A 17,751-nucleotide genomic window follows, 5' to 3' on the forward strand; every position below is an offset into this window, starting at 1 on the left:
TATGGACGATCACAATCATAATATAATTATTGTTAATTATGTAAAGCGATTTTATCAAAAATATTTAACAGATTATTATAGTTGTGTGCAGTGCTGGAACTGTGTATAAAGGGGATTAAAATAGCTAAAGAGAAACCATCTGTAATTCCATCTACATCTACATCCATTCGGTGTCTCGTCAGAAAACGAAATGCTACATAATACACTGAACAGACCTTTTGTTTTTGAAGGAGGACAAAATAAGGGTTAGACTTGATCATTATTTCATACTTCCTATATACCTGAGACCTCCGTAATATCTGCGGCATGTGAAAATGGTACGATAGAGGATAACACGTCTTTCTTCTGTCCTGGTCTCATGGACAACCTTCAGATGCAACGCATCTGCCCTAAAATCACGTGTAACGTACATCATCGATTAGGATATTTAAACCCACAATCCAAACCAAATAACAGCGATTTAACTACACAGGAACACCGTTAACTATTTACAAATGCAGTGAGAACCAGTACAGACCAGTAAAGAAATGGAGTTACTGTGTTGGGCTGATACGGCTCTCTGCTCCAGGAGGGACCCTCCGGCCCAGATCCACGACGTCAGCGAGCAGTCAGCGTGAAGCGGTCATGTGCGGGGTGGGGGTGGGGTGATCGCGGCACGCACGTGTAGGACAGGACGACGGCCGTCCCAAAGATTCTGTTTACATCCCGCCTCGTCCTCCCACGCCCCGATAACGCGACCCGCAATTAGTTGTTCGCCATGATGAAACAAATTGCATGTGGTCAACTGGAACTTTCATTAAGGGAGATTTACCTCCAGCCGGCCTTATCACTGAATATTAATATTTCCCCCTGGCTTCTGGCATGGATGACTTACAGGGAAGGTTTCCTCCCCATTTGCAGACGAAAGGTCCCAGGCCTGTTACGTACACACGGAGGCGATCGTGGATTGAACGTTAAAAAAAAACCTAAAAGAAGCATGCCACATTTTATTTACATTTTCTGTCCCACTATTTAGAAGGTGTGCGTTTTAAAATCGCTGTCTGCCTAAGAAACGCGGCTTGTCGAGTAGAGGCCAACATCTGCTTTGCTTCTTCCCTCATTTAAACAGCGGTGGCTTCATCATCTAAAAAGAAACGATACCTTCTTAGTGCTTTATTACTTGTTTATTTATTTAAATGATGCATCCCCCCCCACACACAGCCCCCCCACCGGCATCTGCTATCGGGAGACTAAATAACAGAAATATGCAAGAAAAAGGAATTGCACGCTAATTCCCTTTGGAGATAGATCTTGGCACCTGCCCTGTCATAAATCAGAGAATTTTTTCGATATGAAATGAAGCAAGCTGCTCTAATCATTTCTGCATTTCAAATTGGATCACTGGCTCAATCGCTTGGCTTTTAAACTGCTCGCCTAAGAGCAAATGTGAGGTGTGAGATAATGGGGGAGATTTGGAGGTGTCGGGTGGGGCTGGTCTCGGCAGTGCCGTGCTGTACTTAGTTTACTGCTTGAGTGAAAAAGAAAGCGTTTCTCTGCCCCGCTCCCCTCCGCTCCCTGGCTTTCTCTTTTCAACTTTGTTAAATTGACTTTTTCTTTTGAAATCGATAAAATTGAGAATCGCGGCGCGGCCGCCAATCTCTTAAGGAACACCCATTAAGGTTCCCACAAGCCATTATTTCCTGCCATTCGCAGTCACTATAGGGACAGTATGTTGCGCACTGATTCAGAATCGCCTTTTGCAAAACACCATTTGATTGTATGCTGATTCAGGCTGCAGAAAGGCTTTACATTCCCTGGGATGGCAATTTGCGCAATGCAATGTCAACATTAGATACTGACTATGCACAGAGAGCGAGGAATGTAAAGATTACACACATGGCCAGATGTCGGTAATGTGACAATAGGCACAAGGCTTTAATGTGCGATTTCGTAACAGGCCAGTTAGCTGCTCCCAGTCCTTCCTGACAAGCACGGCCTTAAAGTGTTAATGACGAGTGTTATTAGCGTTTATCTGATGCTGCCCAGGAATCATTTCGGAATATCTGTGTTATCTGTGCGCATTTTCTTCCTGAAACGTAAGACACAATAAAGTGTCAGCGAATGCAATGAAAAGAGTGAGGGTAGAAAGGAAAGGAGTGTGTGTGTGTGTGTGTGTGTGTGTGTGTGTGTGTGTGTGTGTGTGTGTGTGTGTGTGTGTGTGTGTGTGTGTGTGTTCATGCGGGGGATGCCTGCCAATTCCAAGCATCTTACATTCTCACAGAGCTTCAGGCATGGAAGTATGCTCCAACTCTAAAGCCATCAAGTTTAGTACATGCTTAGCCTGCCTTCGGGACAAGAACTCTCTCTCTCTCTCTCTCCCTCTCTCTCCCTCTCCTTCCCAATGCTTTGCTCACAGTACTAGTTTTAAAATACAAATTTTATAAAAACTTATTTTGACAAAGCTCTTGAGACATTTACAAAATGCATCTTTAAAAAAAAAAGTTATTTGCAGTAAAGCACTTCGCAGTACTGGACATGTTTATGCAAATATATTTACAGTACCTGAAGATACATGCATTAGGTGAACTTCACAAATAGAAGATGACCAAAACCAACTCATGAAATACAGACATCCTAGACGGTGGTAGCAAGAAAAACCACCACACACCTTAACCGAAGACGAATCCGCCTCCAACATGCGCGCAACAAAGCCACAAGTGTCCGGGACTCGGAATTTTTTGCTCTGCATTCTAACAGTGACTGGAAGGGACGGAGCGCGCCCTTTCCTTGGGTCCCGAAGCAACGCGCAGTGACATGCCTGTTTGCGAAGACCTCGCCATTTCAATTTGAATGTCCCCCTCCTCGCTCCGAATCCCGCCGCTGGTCTGTTTGATCTCGTTGCGGGGGGAGGGGGTGTCGGCCGCCTCCCGCGGTGGGGGTGAGCAATAATGGGGCTGCTCCCTGCCAAAGTCCCGCCAACCCGTGCGAATCATCCCGACGCCCGAAGGGGAGTGGGGTGCATTCTGACCGGCCAAGCCAGGCACAACACAGAGGGCCAAGTCTCCATATATGCCGCACTGCACCACAGACAGGCAAATAAACCCCCCCACCCCCACCCAAAACATTAAATGCCAGACTTTTCTCAGAACTCCTGTTGGAGCGCGCACCGGAGAGATATGGCACCCATGGCCTCCTGAGAAGGGGTTATTAACACATGCCGGGAAATAACACGCAGGTTATTATAGACCTCCAGAGATGGGGCAGAGAAATTACTTAACGATGCCCGAGTCAAGACCGTATGCGAACCTTTCGCACCTTTGTAGGAGAAGCGACAATTTGCATAATCTGACAGAGGCTGTACTAAAGGTGCACAATTTGAGCAGGGTGGGTGTTTTTTTTTTCCTTTGAAGGATGCACTTTGGAAAGATGGGTTCTTCGCAAATGTACTCTAAAGAGCAGCAATATTTACTCAGAGGTAAAGCTGATAGATAACCGGGGTGAACCCGGCCCCCATCTGAATGCATTAGACGTGAACTCCCTTATCGGGGTGTCTCGGCACCACGGCATGTCACTCAAGGACGGGCTTCCGGCCCCTGCTATGCTCTTTGTTACTCAATTAATTTACCCACGGGCCCCTGCGGTCCAATATTCCTGCTCCGACAGCCACATAGACACGGGCTTCATGTGCTAGACCGCCAGCACAGACGGCCAGACGCCGTCCAGACGTCCGACTCTCCGGCCCCTTCTCGAGCGTTTTCATCTTACGAGAGAACCGGCTGCGATAGCGCACCAGATGACTGCCATGAGGAGAGGGAGAGGAGACGAAAAAAGGAAAAGACAAAAAAAAACAAAAAACAAAAAAAAAAAAAACCCACACAAAAAAAAAAATCCAAAAAAACTAAATCGCCAACGATTTTCGCACTGAATACTTTCATTCTGTGCTGTTCGTCCATCTGGAGTGGCAGGGGGCTGGCGCAGGGGGGCTCGCTGGCATCCGACAAAAGGAGAGCGCGTATGGATGACCACGGGTTTCGGGGGGGGGGGGGGGGGGGGTTGGGCTTCAAGTTCTGGGGCTCGGGGACGGCGGTCGGGGGCCAGAGCACGAGGGCTGGGCGGCAGAAGGGCCGCCCTCCCGCTCGGAGCAGGGCAAGGCGAAAGGTTTGAAGTCCCGGCCAGAGCGGCACGTGGGGACGCGGAGAGACTGAAGTGTCGGATCTGAGAACGGGAAGGGAGTCGCGCAGGGAGAAGCGCGCCGCATTCGTTACAGGCCCCCGCTCCGAGACGGCGGCAGAGTTTACGGCGACCGAGTCCAAAATCAGCCTAGATCAGAGTGGCAAAGCCAAAAAACCCCCCCCCAAAAAAACAAGCAAATTCCTACGGAAGAACGAAGGTTTCGCGTTAACCGCACACGATGGGCTGCCAAGGCTCGAACGCGGCGGGCCGGCGGCGTCCCGCTTCACACTCCGCGCTAGCAATTAGCTCGCTCGCCGAGCGGAATGCCGAATTCCGGTGGGGGTACCGCGTTCGGCAGCGAAAAAACAATTGCGGATTATTTCCCCGACTGCTTTCCAGGGAAGTTGCCTGGGCGTCCCATGCGGAGAGCCTTGGCGGCGACAGATGGAGAAGCAGCTGGCGTAGCTCATGGCCCTCTCCATCCCACTCGGCTCTGTTTGCCGTGGAGTTTACTAGTGTACTGCCGCACCTTTGGCTGGAGCCTTGCGCGCAGGCCAGGGAGAAGACAGAGGGCGCGCCGTAACCGGGGCCATCTCCACCGAAGGCGAATGGCATTGTGGAGATAGCGCTGACGTGCAGTTTGGTTTTCTTTTTTTTTTTTTTTAACGATCGATTTCGTAACGGATGTGGCTTCTTCTGTGTTACGGAGGCGCGATCTTAAACGGGCTCGTGACTCAAAGTTCTCGCAGGGAATTGATGACAGACTATTATGTTGTTTTATAGGCAAAAATAACGAGAAACGCTGTACTTTGGGAATCCTGAAGGATGCAGCACATGCTGGCATGTCGTTGGCACGGCTCGGATCCCATGTTCCTGTCAGTCTCCAGGACCCCTCGCTACCTCCGCCGGACACAACGGAATTGTGGTAGAGAGACGTCTTGCCAACTCTTGATCTGGGATAGGTTTCAAAACACCTCTGTCCTGTTCCCAGACCATTTTCCTTCAGAGAACTTTCCCTTACTGGCTTCTCCCTGAGCCGAGACCAACCGAAACTATCCATGCAAACAGCTCCTCACGTTCCCAGTTCTTCCCTGATCTGAGACCAGCCTGAACTTTTTATGCAAATGGGACGGTACTGTTCCTGGGAGCTCCCCGTGTTCCCAGCTCTTCCCTGACCTGAGATCAGCCCAAACTGTCCGTGCCAACAGCACTATCCCGTTCTGTTCGTGCTGTCCAGATAAATCAGCTCTTAACATGATTCAATGATCTCATGAGCTTCAGGTTCCGGCTCGTAAACAAACAAAAACCACCTTGCTGTTTCTCATTTTTCGCTCTCGAGAAACACTTCTGGCTGACTGTAAACACACAAAGAGGGAGGAGCGGGGACTACGGGAGATGAGATCTTGCCAAATATCAGGCCCTGAAAAGCGAGCGAAAGAAACCGAATGGAGATGAATAAAACACAGCGAGTAGCGAATAAACATCACTATCTGGCACGCTGCCCCCCTCTTTCCAAAATGAGACGCTATCGTATTATGGCCCAATTTTTGCCACTCTGTGTCTGGGAGCAGCGTTCTCCGGCCGAGCGTCGCGAAGCTTTGAACCTGCCGCTCCGCCCGCCGTCCGACGAGCAGGGGTACGACAAGGGCCACGTTCGCACGGCACGCAGGATCCCAGCATTGCTCATCTGTGGCCCCCAAAAGAGGCCCGCATGACGAACGCTGTCTGGCCAAGAGCCGCGGGGGAGAGTCTTTAGAGGGAAAAACGAAGAAAAAAAGAACCCCCGACACCTACGTATCACAACACCCCTTCCTCGGCGGGGTCGCCCACCCCTGCTAATCTACGCTTCTCCACCCTCTGGGTTGTCAGGGTTTCTTTGAGGAGAAAGAGATGAGAGAGAAGCCCGTCTCGAGGAACATGGCCTCTGTGTTTGTGGTTCCGGGTGGCGCCACACGCCGCCGCCTTCTGATCCGAAATCGACGCCACACCAAGCGCCATTTATTTATCTGCCGCCGAATTCTTTTGCTTAATTGTAAATGAGTTTGCGCCAAAAGCAAACTGCAAAGCCGAGGTCCAGGAGCAGCAGATCATTAGAGACGGCCCCCCTCCCCCCGCGTCTGACGGCTGGGCAAAACCCAACAACGTAATTGGTGCATGCAATCACAAATTGGTTCTCCGCCTAAAATTTGGGCCTATTATTTCATTAGATAAAGCCACACTCTGGATGCCAAAATCATTTGTGTGTCCAACATGGAATTAAAATCCTGTTATTGCCTGATACTAGACCACATTACCAGCCTCTGACGGGGAAGATTTCCACTCGGATAAAAATAAAGTAAGCCGACGGAAATATGTGAGAACGTTGTAAAAGAAGAGCGGTTTGCCCAGCTGTGCTCAAGTGCGCTGCGCGTCTCTACGTCAGTACTCCCTCGGTTACGATTATATAAATACCACTTGCATATATAATTAGATGTAACTGTATATAATTGGTTATGCATGTGTGCACATGAGAATAATGTTTGTGTGTGTGTGCGCGTGCATGCCTTTTTCGGGGCGTGCGTGCGCGTGCATGTGTGTGCGTGCGTGTGTGTGTGTGTGTGTGTGTGTGTGTGCGCGCGCGTGCATGCCTTTTTCGGGGCGTGCGTGCGCGTGCATGTGTGTGTGTGTGTGTGCGCGTGTGTGTGTGTGCGTGCGTGTATGTGTGTGTGTGTGTGTGTGTGTGCGTGTGTGTGTGTGTGCGCGCGTGTGTGTGTGTGCGCTCCAACCATACTCCACTCTCAAGTCCCACTGATTCTGGGTTCCAGCCACGCTGAATCCTCTTTCCTTATCAGGCCAGCCCAGGCCTGCATCAGGCTCTCCTTGCTATGACAGAGGCTACAACAATGGGCGTGCGATACCGCTGCTTAGCGCTGCGTTTCGGAGGGGAAACCTGCCACGGGCACAGATTAACAACACACACACACACACACACACGCGAACTCTCCCTCACAAACATACACTCGGTATCACACGCGCACATCCCCGCGCATCCCACAAGAACAGATTGCAGCCGCCAAAACAAAACATTTTTCAGAAGTTCGAGCTCTTGATTAATGAAGTAATGACAAGAAGAAAAATATAATTTGGGCACGGGAAAGAGGAAATAAAAACGAGCCGCGGTCCGCCGCCGCCTGCTCGGGTTTGGGGCTGTGAACAGCAAGCCTATGTGGAGGAAGAGGGGAGGAGAGAGGGAGGGGATAAACAGAGGAGTGACGGCTTGAAGAATTCCTCCTGTGCTTTGCCTGTGTTGGACCCTCTTGCACCTAACCTCCTGCCAAATTACAGAATAAAAGCCTCCAGTTCACCCTCTCTCTCTCTCTCTGCAAAGGAAGACACTATCTTGTCATTCTGCACTGGTTATGTGCTCCACAGCCACCGCCACTGTGACTGGCTACAGGCTGATGCTCTGTCGGTCTCATTAATGGCTCAGAGAAGGCGCAGCACACTCTGGACCGTACAGTCCAGCTCTTCAAGGTTCTACAAGCCACACCTCCTGGACGTAGGACGAACCTTCTGGACAGAGGACATGCCTCCTGGACAGAGTGCACATCTCCTGGACGCAGGGCACACCTCCTGGACAGAGGGCACGTGTCACGGACAAGGTGCACATCTCCTGGACGTAGGACACGCCTCCTGGACAGGGCGCAGGCGTCATGGAAAGAGCGCAGAGCCGGACAGAGAGCCCACACGCCTACTTGGACTGAGCTGGCTCAGGACGGGTGCCCTTGCCTCTAGCTGGACGTCTATAGCCTCTGTAGGTGTTTATCCAGTGCTACGCCCGTTCGTTAGCCGCCGTTCAGCAACGGGTGCTGCCCCCTGACCTCCAGCCACTCCCCTGGCAGAGTCTGGGCTCCGTTATTAGTCGGCTTCCGAATCAATTATGGGTTCTTAAAGTGGGATGCGGGCGGACGGGCAACCCGATGCCGTAGGGCACCCGCGAGGGCCCCAAGGGCCGGGTCTGGGCCCCGTAATTATCGCCACGGAGACACCTGCTACTCAATAACCCTGACCTAGACTGGCAGGCGGGCCGCTGCTTGGCACACATTTGTGTCGGCGTGTTTTCATTAATTTGCGTCAATTTCGGTGGTGTGTTTGTGTTTGCACGTGTTGGGGGTGGGGGGTGGGGATGGGGATGGGCGGGGGGGCGAGCTCATAGCTCACCTGGAAAGGACCTGCTGGGTAATTGAGCTCTAATGACCTGATTGATCTGTGAAGAGAGAAAAGAAAGAGAGAGAGAGAGAGAGAGAGAGAGAGAGAGAAAGAAAAAGAGAGAGAGAGAGACGGAGAGACAGGGAGTGGGAAGAGAAGAGGGAGATGAGGACAGAGTGACAGAAAGAGTGGGAGAGAGAGAGAGAGAGAGAGAGAGAGAGAGAGAGAGAGACAGAGAAAGATGGAAGCATTCAGCTCAGCCAGCCCTAATCACACACACCTACGCAGGCAGGGAGAAAGAAGACACCTCAGCAAGACCAGGGGCGTGAACATCAGCACTGCCCAGGGACTTACAGCGTGCTGAACATGCAAAACACCACAAACCTCCTTCACCAAGCTGCCTGATTCAATTTTCAGCCTATAGTCCTTGTTTCTCGGTTTCTCTCCCTACACGCGCTGCTCCTCCTCCCAATCAAACGCTCCACGACCTGCCCAGAAGTAGATGAAAGTGCGCAAATTCTTATTTGAAGAATGAAGCTCTTTTTTTCGCCCCTTTAATGCAAAACCTTAATTTGAACGCACAGGGCTGAGCAGAACAGCAGCAATGCTGCTTGTTTCCTGAAGGGCCAATATTGTATGGAACAACGTCACAGTCCGAATGATTCACTATCCCGACATCTTTCAGGCAAGCACTTCAATGTTTAATCAATAACTGGAACTTTTGTGAGAGATGACTCACAGAGTCATACATTATTCCGGTGAGTCATTTAATGGCATGGTGGATGGCGTCCAGGCTGCATTGTGTTTTGTGTAAACACACACACACACACACACACACACACACACACACACACACACACACACACAGAGACCCCCCCAAATACACACACACACACAAACAAACACACACACAGACCCCGACTCCCACACAGAGACCCACCTCCCCCCCATACACACACACAGACCCCCCCCACATACACACACAAACAAACACATACACCCCCAGACCCCCCCAACATACACACCCCCACACACACACACACACAGACCCCCGCACACACACACACAGACCCCCCCCATACACACACAGACCCACCTCCCCCCACACGTACACACACTATCACACTGTCCTATCAGCTGTGAGATCTGCCCTCCATGCTGGCCAGGTGTCGTTACGTCTCAGGCCTGCGGACGCCCAGATTTGGCATTGCCACACTCGCTCCGTCTCTCTAGCCCCGATTCCATGACACCATTGCCCCCAAATCTGCACCAGGCACTAGCCCCACCTCTCTGCAGTCTCATCCATCACCCCCAGTCCGGGTCTGGCCCGATCGCGCCGAACCCGCGACCTCCTCATCTCCGCGCACACGGGCGATCGCGCGACGATTATTCAAAGAACTCATTAGGGCAAAGAGATAGTGGGGTCATCGTTCACATCTCGTCACCCGCATAATAATAAAATCGCAGATCTGCTCCGCGGCACGGCCAAGATCACCCCGGGGCGAGCCGATATCGGCCCGCCCCTGCAGGCGGGCCTCTCTCCCCGTGTCTGAGGCATATAGGAGGGGTCGACCTGCTTCAAAGTCAGGTGGGGCAGGCAGTCCTCCGAATGGTTTAGGGATCCCTCGGAAGGGGGGGGGGGGGGGGGGGGCATAAAAATGGTGATTTCTCCCACTGACACGAAAGAACCAATCAGCTGATCTGTGAAACCGTCTGGTTCTGTTTCTGCGGTAATAGCCCTCCACAGACGCAGTGGCGCATTTTGGACAGAATGGTTCAAATATCTCATCTCTCGGTTATCAGCCACACCTGAGACCTCACCAAGGCAACTGATACAGTACTGACATATACTAACACTTATATAACAAAGAGCAATAAATTGATTTATTCACATAATGCTATAATGCATTATAAAGCATAAACTTATAATGCTGATTGAACATGTTTTTAAAAACGTACTTCCAGAGCCTCATATAATATATAAAATTGTATACAATTTAAATGCCAGGAATGTGTATATAGAGATTTCAGCACAGATTGTACCTTCAAGCACACTAAATCCTAACTGTAAACGTCTGAATAATCTATAAACAAAAATCTAAAAAGAGTTTTGGTGTTGAATAGAATGTCACAATCATTGAAATTACAATAAATTAAAAGCTATTTCAGATTTCTATTAAGAAACTGCTCTGAAATGTTATGGGGAAATGATTTAATAATGTATAAAGTTACGTACTTAAGTAATCCCTAAGAACAGCGTCTCAGAGTGCAAACTCCACCCGGACTCTCCCTTATGTTTTTAACAGGATAAATATAAGATTCGTTGCAATTTTTAATAAGTGTTTCTTAATTAATCCACATTTCAAATGGGGTGTTAAACCCTAATGGACTCTTCTTTCTTCTACAGTAGCCAGGTCAACATGTCTGTCTGTCTCTCTGTCTCTGTCTCTGTCTCTCTCTCTCTCCCTCTCTCCTCTTTCGCAGTTTTAAAAGCAACTGCCCTTTAAACATGTGGGGCCGATTGATTGATAAAGAGGCGGTCTAAGAATACCATCCAATACAACAGATCATGAATCCATTCTATCGTGTTCTGGACTCTACTCAAAATCCACCAATTAAAGTATTTAGACATAAAATATGCAGATTAAATGGTTAAAATGGATGCACTTCAAAGGTTTTTGATGGAGGCCAATTTGACTCCAGAACAGTCAGAGTGATGAGTTTGTGTTCGAATGTCATGGGAGGTTTTTTCCCCCCAACCTTTTCTCACTCTGTTCATTAAAACGGGCATAACTAGCTCAAATGTATTTGTGCATGGAACTGTCTACAAAGCAGGAACTGAAAATAAAAGGCTTTGAGGAAAACTGGCTTCCGGTCATCAGCACACCCGAGGATCAACCCCCACAAATATTTATCTCTATAGGAGCTCGCGTGGAGAAACCACAACTCGGAACATTGCGGACGGTTCGTGCCAGGGCTGAGTTCGGTGCCGGAACGGAAGGCGGACGTACCAGGCCGCTGGCGTTGGTGCTCATCTCAATCTTGCCGTCGAACGGGCCCCACGTGGTGCCGACGGGAAGCTGCTGCCGGCTGTGGATCCGCCGCTCGCCGTCCTTGGTCTGCAGGTCCAGTTCTCCTGCGGGACAGAAGGAGGAGCCCGGGTCACTTCCTGTCACCATGCAGTTGCTGCTAGAAACTATTCTAACTAGCTCACGGTGGACCATGTTTATCATGTTCATCTTCTGTACTGATCTGACATCAGTTTTGTGCCTTCTAATGCGGATACATTTATATGAGAAGAGGCAGATGATCCGAGATCAGTAGGGTTTTTTTTTTTTTGTAAAGCTGGATAGTTCTGGTCATGTGAGTAAGTCTGTAGGTGTGTGGGACAGTTTTCTCCATGGGGCACCTGTTCCCATAGCTGCTCTCCATCAGCCAGATTGTGTCCAAGTGGCGTGATGCTAGTCGCTCCTGACCAAGCAATGCCCCCACCCCCCACCCCGCCGACAATAAAGCCTCGCTGTGACGCGATATGCTGTCTGGCTTGCTGCGAGGGGGCCTATTTCAGTTTTTCCGGGAACGGGCCCAGGCCTCTTGTTAGCGACGGGCAGAATGCGGCCTTAATTAGCCGTCCTGCGACACGGCGCGGTGCGGCTAGCTCCCCGGACGCCGCTATCTTATCAGTCCGATTTAGTGGACTTTTTTAGGACGGTGATTAATCTAATCTAACGAACTGCCTGCTCCCAGCTCCTCTGTCTCATGCTGGCGCGTGTTGGGGGGGGGGGGGGGGGCACACGTCTCCAGCGCATAATTCCGGATCGGAAGTCCTCGAGATCAGAAGTACCGAAGGAGGGGTGGAACTCGGAACTCAAGGGTCGTCCTCTCCATCTCCCCGAGGGCGACCCGGATGGATAAGGGGGAGCTTACAACCACACAGCCCCTCGTTTCAGAGACCTTGAGCATGTAATGCCCAGCCCTAGACTGTAGCACCAGATACGCCAATGACTCTACAACCGCATAGCAACAAAATTCACCTACTGTCAAATCCTGTCCCCACCCCCCCATGCCTACCCTTGCCACATTAGAGCTCAGAAAGTGTACCTCCCTCTGAGATCTGTAGAAAACACTGCGCTGCCAAGCTCACGTCCCCCTGACATGCTCTTTGTATAAGAACCAACATGAGGCCTGAACTTTATAATGACCTATTCAAGTGCTTCTTTCCCTCTGTACATATCAGCCGTGTATCAGCGACGCCCTGCCTTGTTGCTCTGCTGGCGTGGAGCTTCTCTGTCACACCGCTGCCGGCCGAGGGAGCGCCGTCAGGTGACTTGTTTGTTAAATATCACGGCCACCTCCGTAAAGGCTCACGCGGCAGGTCAGGGAACAAATGTGGATGCCTTTTTTCCCAGCGGGTAAATGTCTAAACCCGTAAACGCAGGCTACCTGTCAGTGGACGTAACGTTGCACGGCTATGTCAAACGCTGTCTGTCATAAAAATAGACTTTACAATGAATGGAGTACAGGATGTTTTACTGTAAAATTAACAGGATTCCAGTTAATGTAAAATGCATCTCACTGGGTTATAAATCTTGGGTCATGGATGGTAGACTCCTCCTTTACTAAATGTAAATGTAATAAATGAAAAAGGATCCAAAGCTAAGCATAACTATGTTGACACTGAGCGGGTTACCCATAATCCCCCCACATAGGTTTGGATTTTAACCCATAAGCCCTCACACAGGTGTGGATTTTGGTAGGACTGCAAACAGAAGCAGGGGGGAATCCAGTGGCACCGCGCGCCCTGAACGCGAGACGGCCCCACGATCGCTTGTACATCGGGACGGAGAAACGAGGCCGCGCCGGGGTCTGTGGGAGATTTTGCGGTGAGCGGGTCCCTCTGAAGCCTGACGCGGCCCCCACTGCTCTGTCAGAAGGTGGGCAGGCTCATTAAAGGGATGTAATTAAGCAGTGGAGCACAGCTGGGCCACATCAGAGACAGGCTCGCTCTCCAGCGCCTGACGCTTCCTGTTCCCACTCCGATAAGACCCCATGGCCTTTTGCCATGCGCACACACACACAGACACACACACACACACACACACACACACACACACACAGGGTCTTGCGTCCTGCATGCATACACATTTCTCTTTAGCCTCCGCTTGACACTTTCAGCAAAGTCCTTTCAGCGAAGCTGTGCCATGACGATGGAGTTGGTGACTGGCCGTGTGTGTGTGTGTGTGTGTGTGTGTGTGTGTGTGTGTGTGTAAGCTGCGCGTGTGGCAGTGGGGTGTTTGAAGTCGGATAGTGATCGACTGCCAGTCGTCTGTGGGCCTGCATCCCAGCTGCTGCGTGTTCTTCACACGCCCGAGAGACCCAGCGTCACGGACCGCCCCCGGGGGTGCATAATCAACCCGTCCGCTGCCAAAAAAAAGAACCCCCACCCCCCTGCACCACCACCGTCTCCTTCCCCACCAGCATTCAGATGCCGCACTTCTTTTGGTAACGAGACAGAAAAATACGGGAGGTTATCCAGTCCTGATCCCAACTCGGGAACGCCAGGAACCAGTGCCGGAATCCTCTCCGACAGCCGCCTCTATTCCGGCCCGTCAGGAGGCGTAAGCTCACGGGGCCGTGAAAGGAGGATGGGGAGTAGGGCAGCTGCCCCGCTCCGCTCCGACCTGCCTACCATGTAAAGCCCCGGTTTGGGGGCCTTTTAGGGGAGCACGTTCCTTCCCACATATTGGCTATAGGAGATGGCACCCATAAACTCCATATCCTTGTTCAGAATACGGGCATCGTTTGAGTCTACAACCTTTATCTGGCAGAAAACTTGTGTGTGTGTGTGTGTGTGTGTGTGTGTGTGTGTGTGTGTGTGTGTGTGCGCGTGCGTGCGCACGCTTTACAAGCAGAGTAATCAACATGGACACAACTAATCTACAACTACAACGCAACTCCAACCACAACACTTCTAATGGCACATTCACACCCGAGAACTCCGAACGATGGCGACATATGAGAGATATTAGGTCTGATATACAAGGCCTACATGATCCATTTAGTTTTGGAATCTAATAAAAAACTATACTGTGATCCATTTTAATGTTGGCGCGGGCTAAGAGGTCCCTGAGCTGGGATTTGAGCTGCTCCGGGGTTCTCCTCGCCATGCCTGTCGGCGCCCTGTGCCGAAATGCCACGATCCTGGCAAGGTGCAGCCGACGATGCGACCAAAGAGTGAGCTCTCCTCCACCCTTCCTCTCCTCCCTTGATAAGATCATCATCTGTCGCTCCTCCTTGGGGCCTGCTCCTCTCTGCAGATACTTGGCAGGGGCATGAATGTCCCTTTTGTTGGGAAAGGGGGGGAGGTGTTGGGTGGAGGGGTGAGATCCTCCTCCCGATTGCAGCCCCGAAAGACACTACGTGCAGGCATGTGTCTGTCGTCCCGGTAATGGCGGAACGGTCGGGAAAGGGGAGACGTCGTACCCCGCATCCTCGTTGCCGGGGTACGACGTGGCCGCCGGCCACAGCAGAGATAGTCCAGAAAAGGCCATCATAGATGGGACCGTGTCTTGACTATGGGATCAATTTCTCATAAATGCCATGATCAAGGCTATATAAACTATAATGAGTGGGTAATTTGAAGGCTGTGGGGGTGGGGCTTCTATTCATTACTATTCATCATCATTGTTTCAGTCCTTCAGTGCTGCTCGGTCCATTCAAATTAATTTAAAACATTCCCGTGGAGAAGAAAAGACTGCGTGAGACCAGCCTGGCTGGAGCGGTCAGCGGGATTGAGGGGAGAGGGAGGGACGTGGAACCCCAGTAGGAGCACTGCTACGGGCTTTCAAACATCTGCAAGGCACATACGGCACGACGTAACAGAATGGCTTTGCCATGGTCCAAGAAAAACAATAAATCTAAATGTAATATTAAATTGAATAAAAATGTGACAAAATAAATATTCTATTTTTATTCCAAAGTGCACATTTCAAAAATAGAAACGGACATGAAATGAGATCGAAATACGTTACTGCCGATCGGTTAGTAACTAAATGTTTTTTGTTTTTTTTTAATTGCGAGGCGACGTTTAAAAAAAACAAACAAACAAACAAAAATGAAATGTTAATGATCCAAACTGAAATGGTACCGCAGGACGGCAAAACAAGAGTTCCTCTTTTCTCAGGCCAAAAACGACAGCCGTCCAAACAGCCGGCTTATGCCGAGCGTCTTCTGAAGGCATGAAAGCGAGGCCGGGTCCAATCGGGGCGTCTCGGAATCAGCTCCGAGACGCGCGGGCAACCTGCTGTGGTGTGGAGGCCGTTCCGGGCCGGAGCGGAGGCCTGGGACTGTCCCTTCTAGGCGGCGTCAGACGGGATACAAATTAATATACCGACTCAAGAGCGTGTGGGCGGGGGGTGGAGACGGAATGTGTCGTACTGTTCCACAAAAGGGGTCTTGAGCTCGAAAAGAGATACGCGATATGAAATTTTACAGCTGAAGGAGAAATGTCAGAGCGCTTTGATAAGGGAGCGATGAACTTTCCCCCCGCTTCCTCGCCCCCCCCCCCCCGCAAAGCCCCATTATCGGGACTGGGAGAACCAAATGCATCATTTATATCCCACAGTCTCTATTATCTCTGCTTCAGACACTTGTGTTAAAACACAGGAGGACCTTTTTACCTCTCTCTCTCTCTCTCTCTCACGTGCGCGCTCACACACACACACACACACACACACACACACACACACAGCTCTCTCTCCCCTCCTCCATCAGACCCCCCCCCCCCTCTGACTGGAGCCTTCCTCTGAACTGAAATTCCCCTTCTAGCAGAGGAAGTCCGTACCATCGAGCCTGGCTGTCGGGAGACGCAATCGGTCTCCAGCTCGCTGCTCCGCCCACCCTTCTCGCCAACGCCACAAAACACTCCGCCTGCCGTTTATCTGCGCGCTTTGGCACGGGCGCATCAGCGCCGATCCTGAGGTTACCACCGGGTGGGTCCGGAAGCGGCCCGAGGCCCCGGGCTCCGCTACGGCCCCGGCGCCGTCAGGCGCGGCGGACGCGATGGCGATCTCCCGGGTGCATCCATCTCGCTCGCCACGTGGCGCCGCCGGGTGCTGGCGCGTGAAGCGGGAGACGGCGGTGCGGGGGAAGAGGGGCTATCTTCGGCGTCATCTAGAGGACAGGCGGCCGTTCCCGGCCTGACGACTCTGCCTTCCTGTGAGGTGGAACGAATTCCGAGCGCCTGTGAGGGATATAATTCCTCTTGCCTGTCAGCACGAGCTGAGTAATAGCGGCTATATTTACGGGGAGCAGCACGATCGTGCCTCGTTGATTTTGCGCCGATATCCGTCTGATCCCGGCCGCGCGTCTTTGCGGAGAGGCAGGCGGGACCTCAAGCGAACACACCGCATGCGCTGCAACCGAGTGATTCTGGAGGGTGCACAACCCTTCACACTTATGAGCGCTCACTCAACTCTTAATGCGCCAACGACCATCAGAGGATTCGCCCCACATATGTCTCTGTTTCCAGGTGCCATTTTCATATGGCCAGCCCTAGTGAGTCATTAGCCCCTCCCCCAGACTGCCCTTCCAGCCAATTACAGCTTCTCCCACTCCCCTCCTGCCTGCGACGGCCTCGCCCGCCTTGCCTGACCCAGTTGTCTTTTGTGACAAGGTCTTAGCCCCAGCAGTTTGACAGTCAACAGATAAGATGGATTAAGGATTTTTTCCTTCCCCTCCCTCTCTCTCCCTCTCTCTCTCTCTCTCTCCTCTCATCCAGTTGGGATAAGAACAGCGTAAAAGGCAGGGTTAAGTCAGCTGGCTTTCGGGACGGAGTTTTTAAATGACTGGAGGAGGGCGGAGGATCTAAACCTATGAAAGGTCAAGGTCAGGGCTCCTAATCGCTGGCCTGCTTCTGATGTGGGGCAGGAGTTCTCAGGGCGGGGGGGGGGGGAGGGTTTGAGTGAGTGCAAACAATCCCCCACGGCAGAGTAATGGCCCTGGGTCGAGGCCGCACAGGTGCCTTGCGTCCAGACGCGCTTCATTCGAAATCACAGTGGCGGCATACGTGCGGCGCGATGGGTCATGCCGGCCCCCGATGCACGGAGGGGTCGAGGAAACGTCTTTGCGGGGTGAAGGGTCAGGCTAAGAGGGCTTACCGCTCCCTTCATCCTCTGGCAAGCACAAAGCCCCTCCCCTCTGGCCCCTCCCCCCAGCCTTGATGGCCCATAACCTTCCTGTTCCTACGGGGCGCTATCGCCGACGTGCTACCAGAGGAAAACGAGGGGAGACGTTGGGGAAGAGACAAAGCGTTTAAGGACATGTTCGGAGAGCATGAGCTTGAACGTGGCGCGCGTGTGTGTGTGTGTGTGTGTGTGTGTGTGTGTGTGTGTGTGTGTGTGTGTTTCTCTT

The 17,751-nt window shown here is 51.5% G+C and overlaps 1 protein-coding gene across 2 annotated transcripts in view; it reads right to left on the reverse strand.

Annotated features, from left to right (window-relative positions):
- Nucleotides 1-17,751, reverse strand: part of zfpm2a (zinc finger protein, FOG family member 2a) — a 109,183-nt gene that overhangs the window by 43,611 nt on the left and 47,821 nt on the right. For both annotated transcript variants that reach the window (XM_027009470.2, XM_027009469.2), the window contains one exon: nucleotides 11,352-11,476. In XM_027009470.2, coding sequence (XP_026865271.2) covers nucleotides 11,352-11,476 — 125 coding nt within the window. The remainder of the gene's footprint in view (nucleotides 1-11,351; nucleotides 11,477-17,751) is intronic.

Source organism: Electrophorus electricus, chromosome 5 (assembly GCF_013358815.1).
Source record: "Electrophorus electricus isolate fEleEle1 chromosome 5, fEleEle1.pri, whole genome shotgun sequence".
Lineage (NCBI taxonomy): Eukaryota > Metazoa > Chordata > Actinopteri > Gymnotiformes > Gymnotidae > Electrophorus > Electrophorus electricus.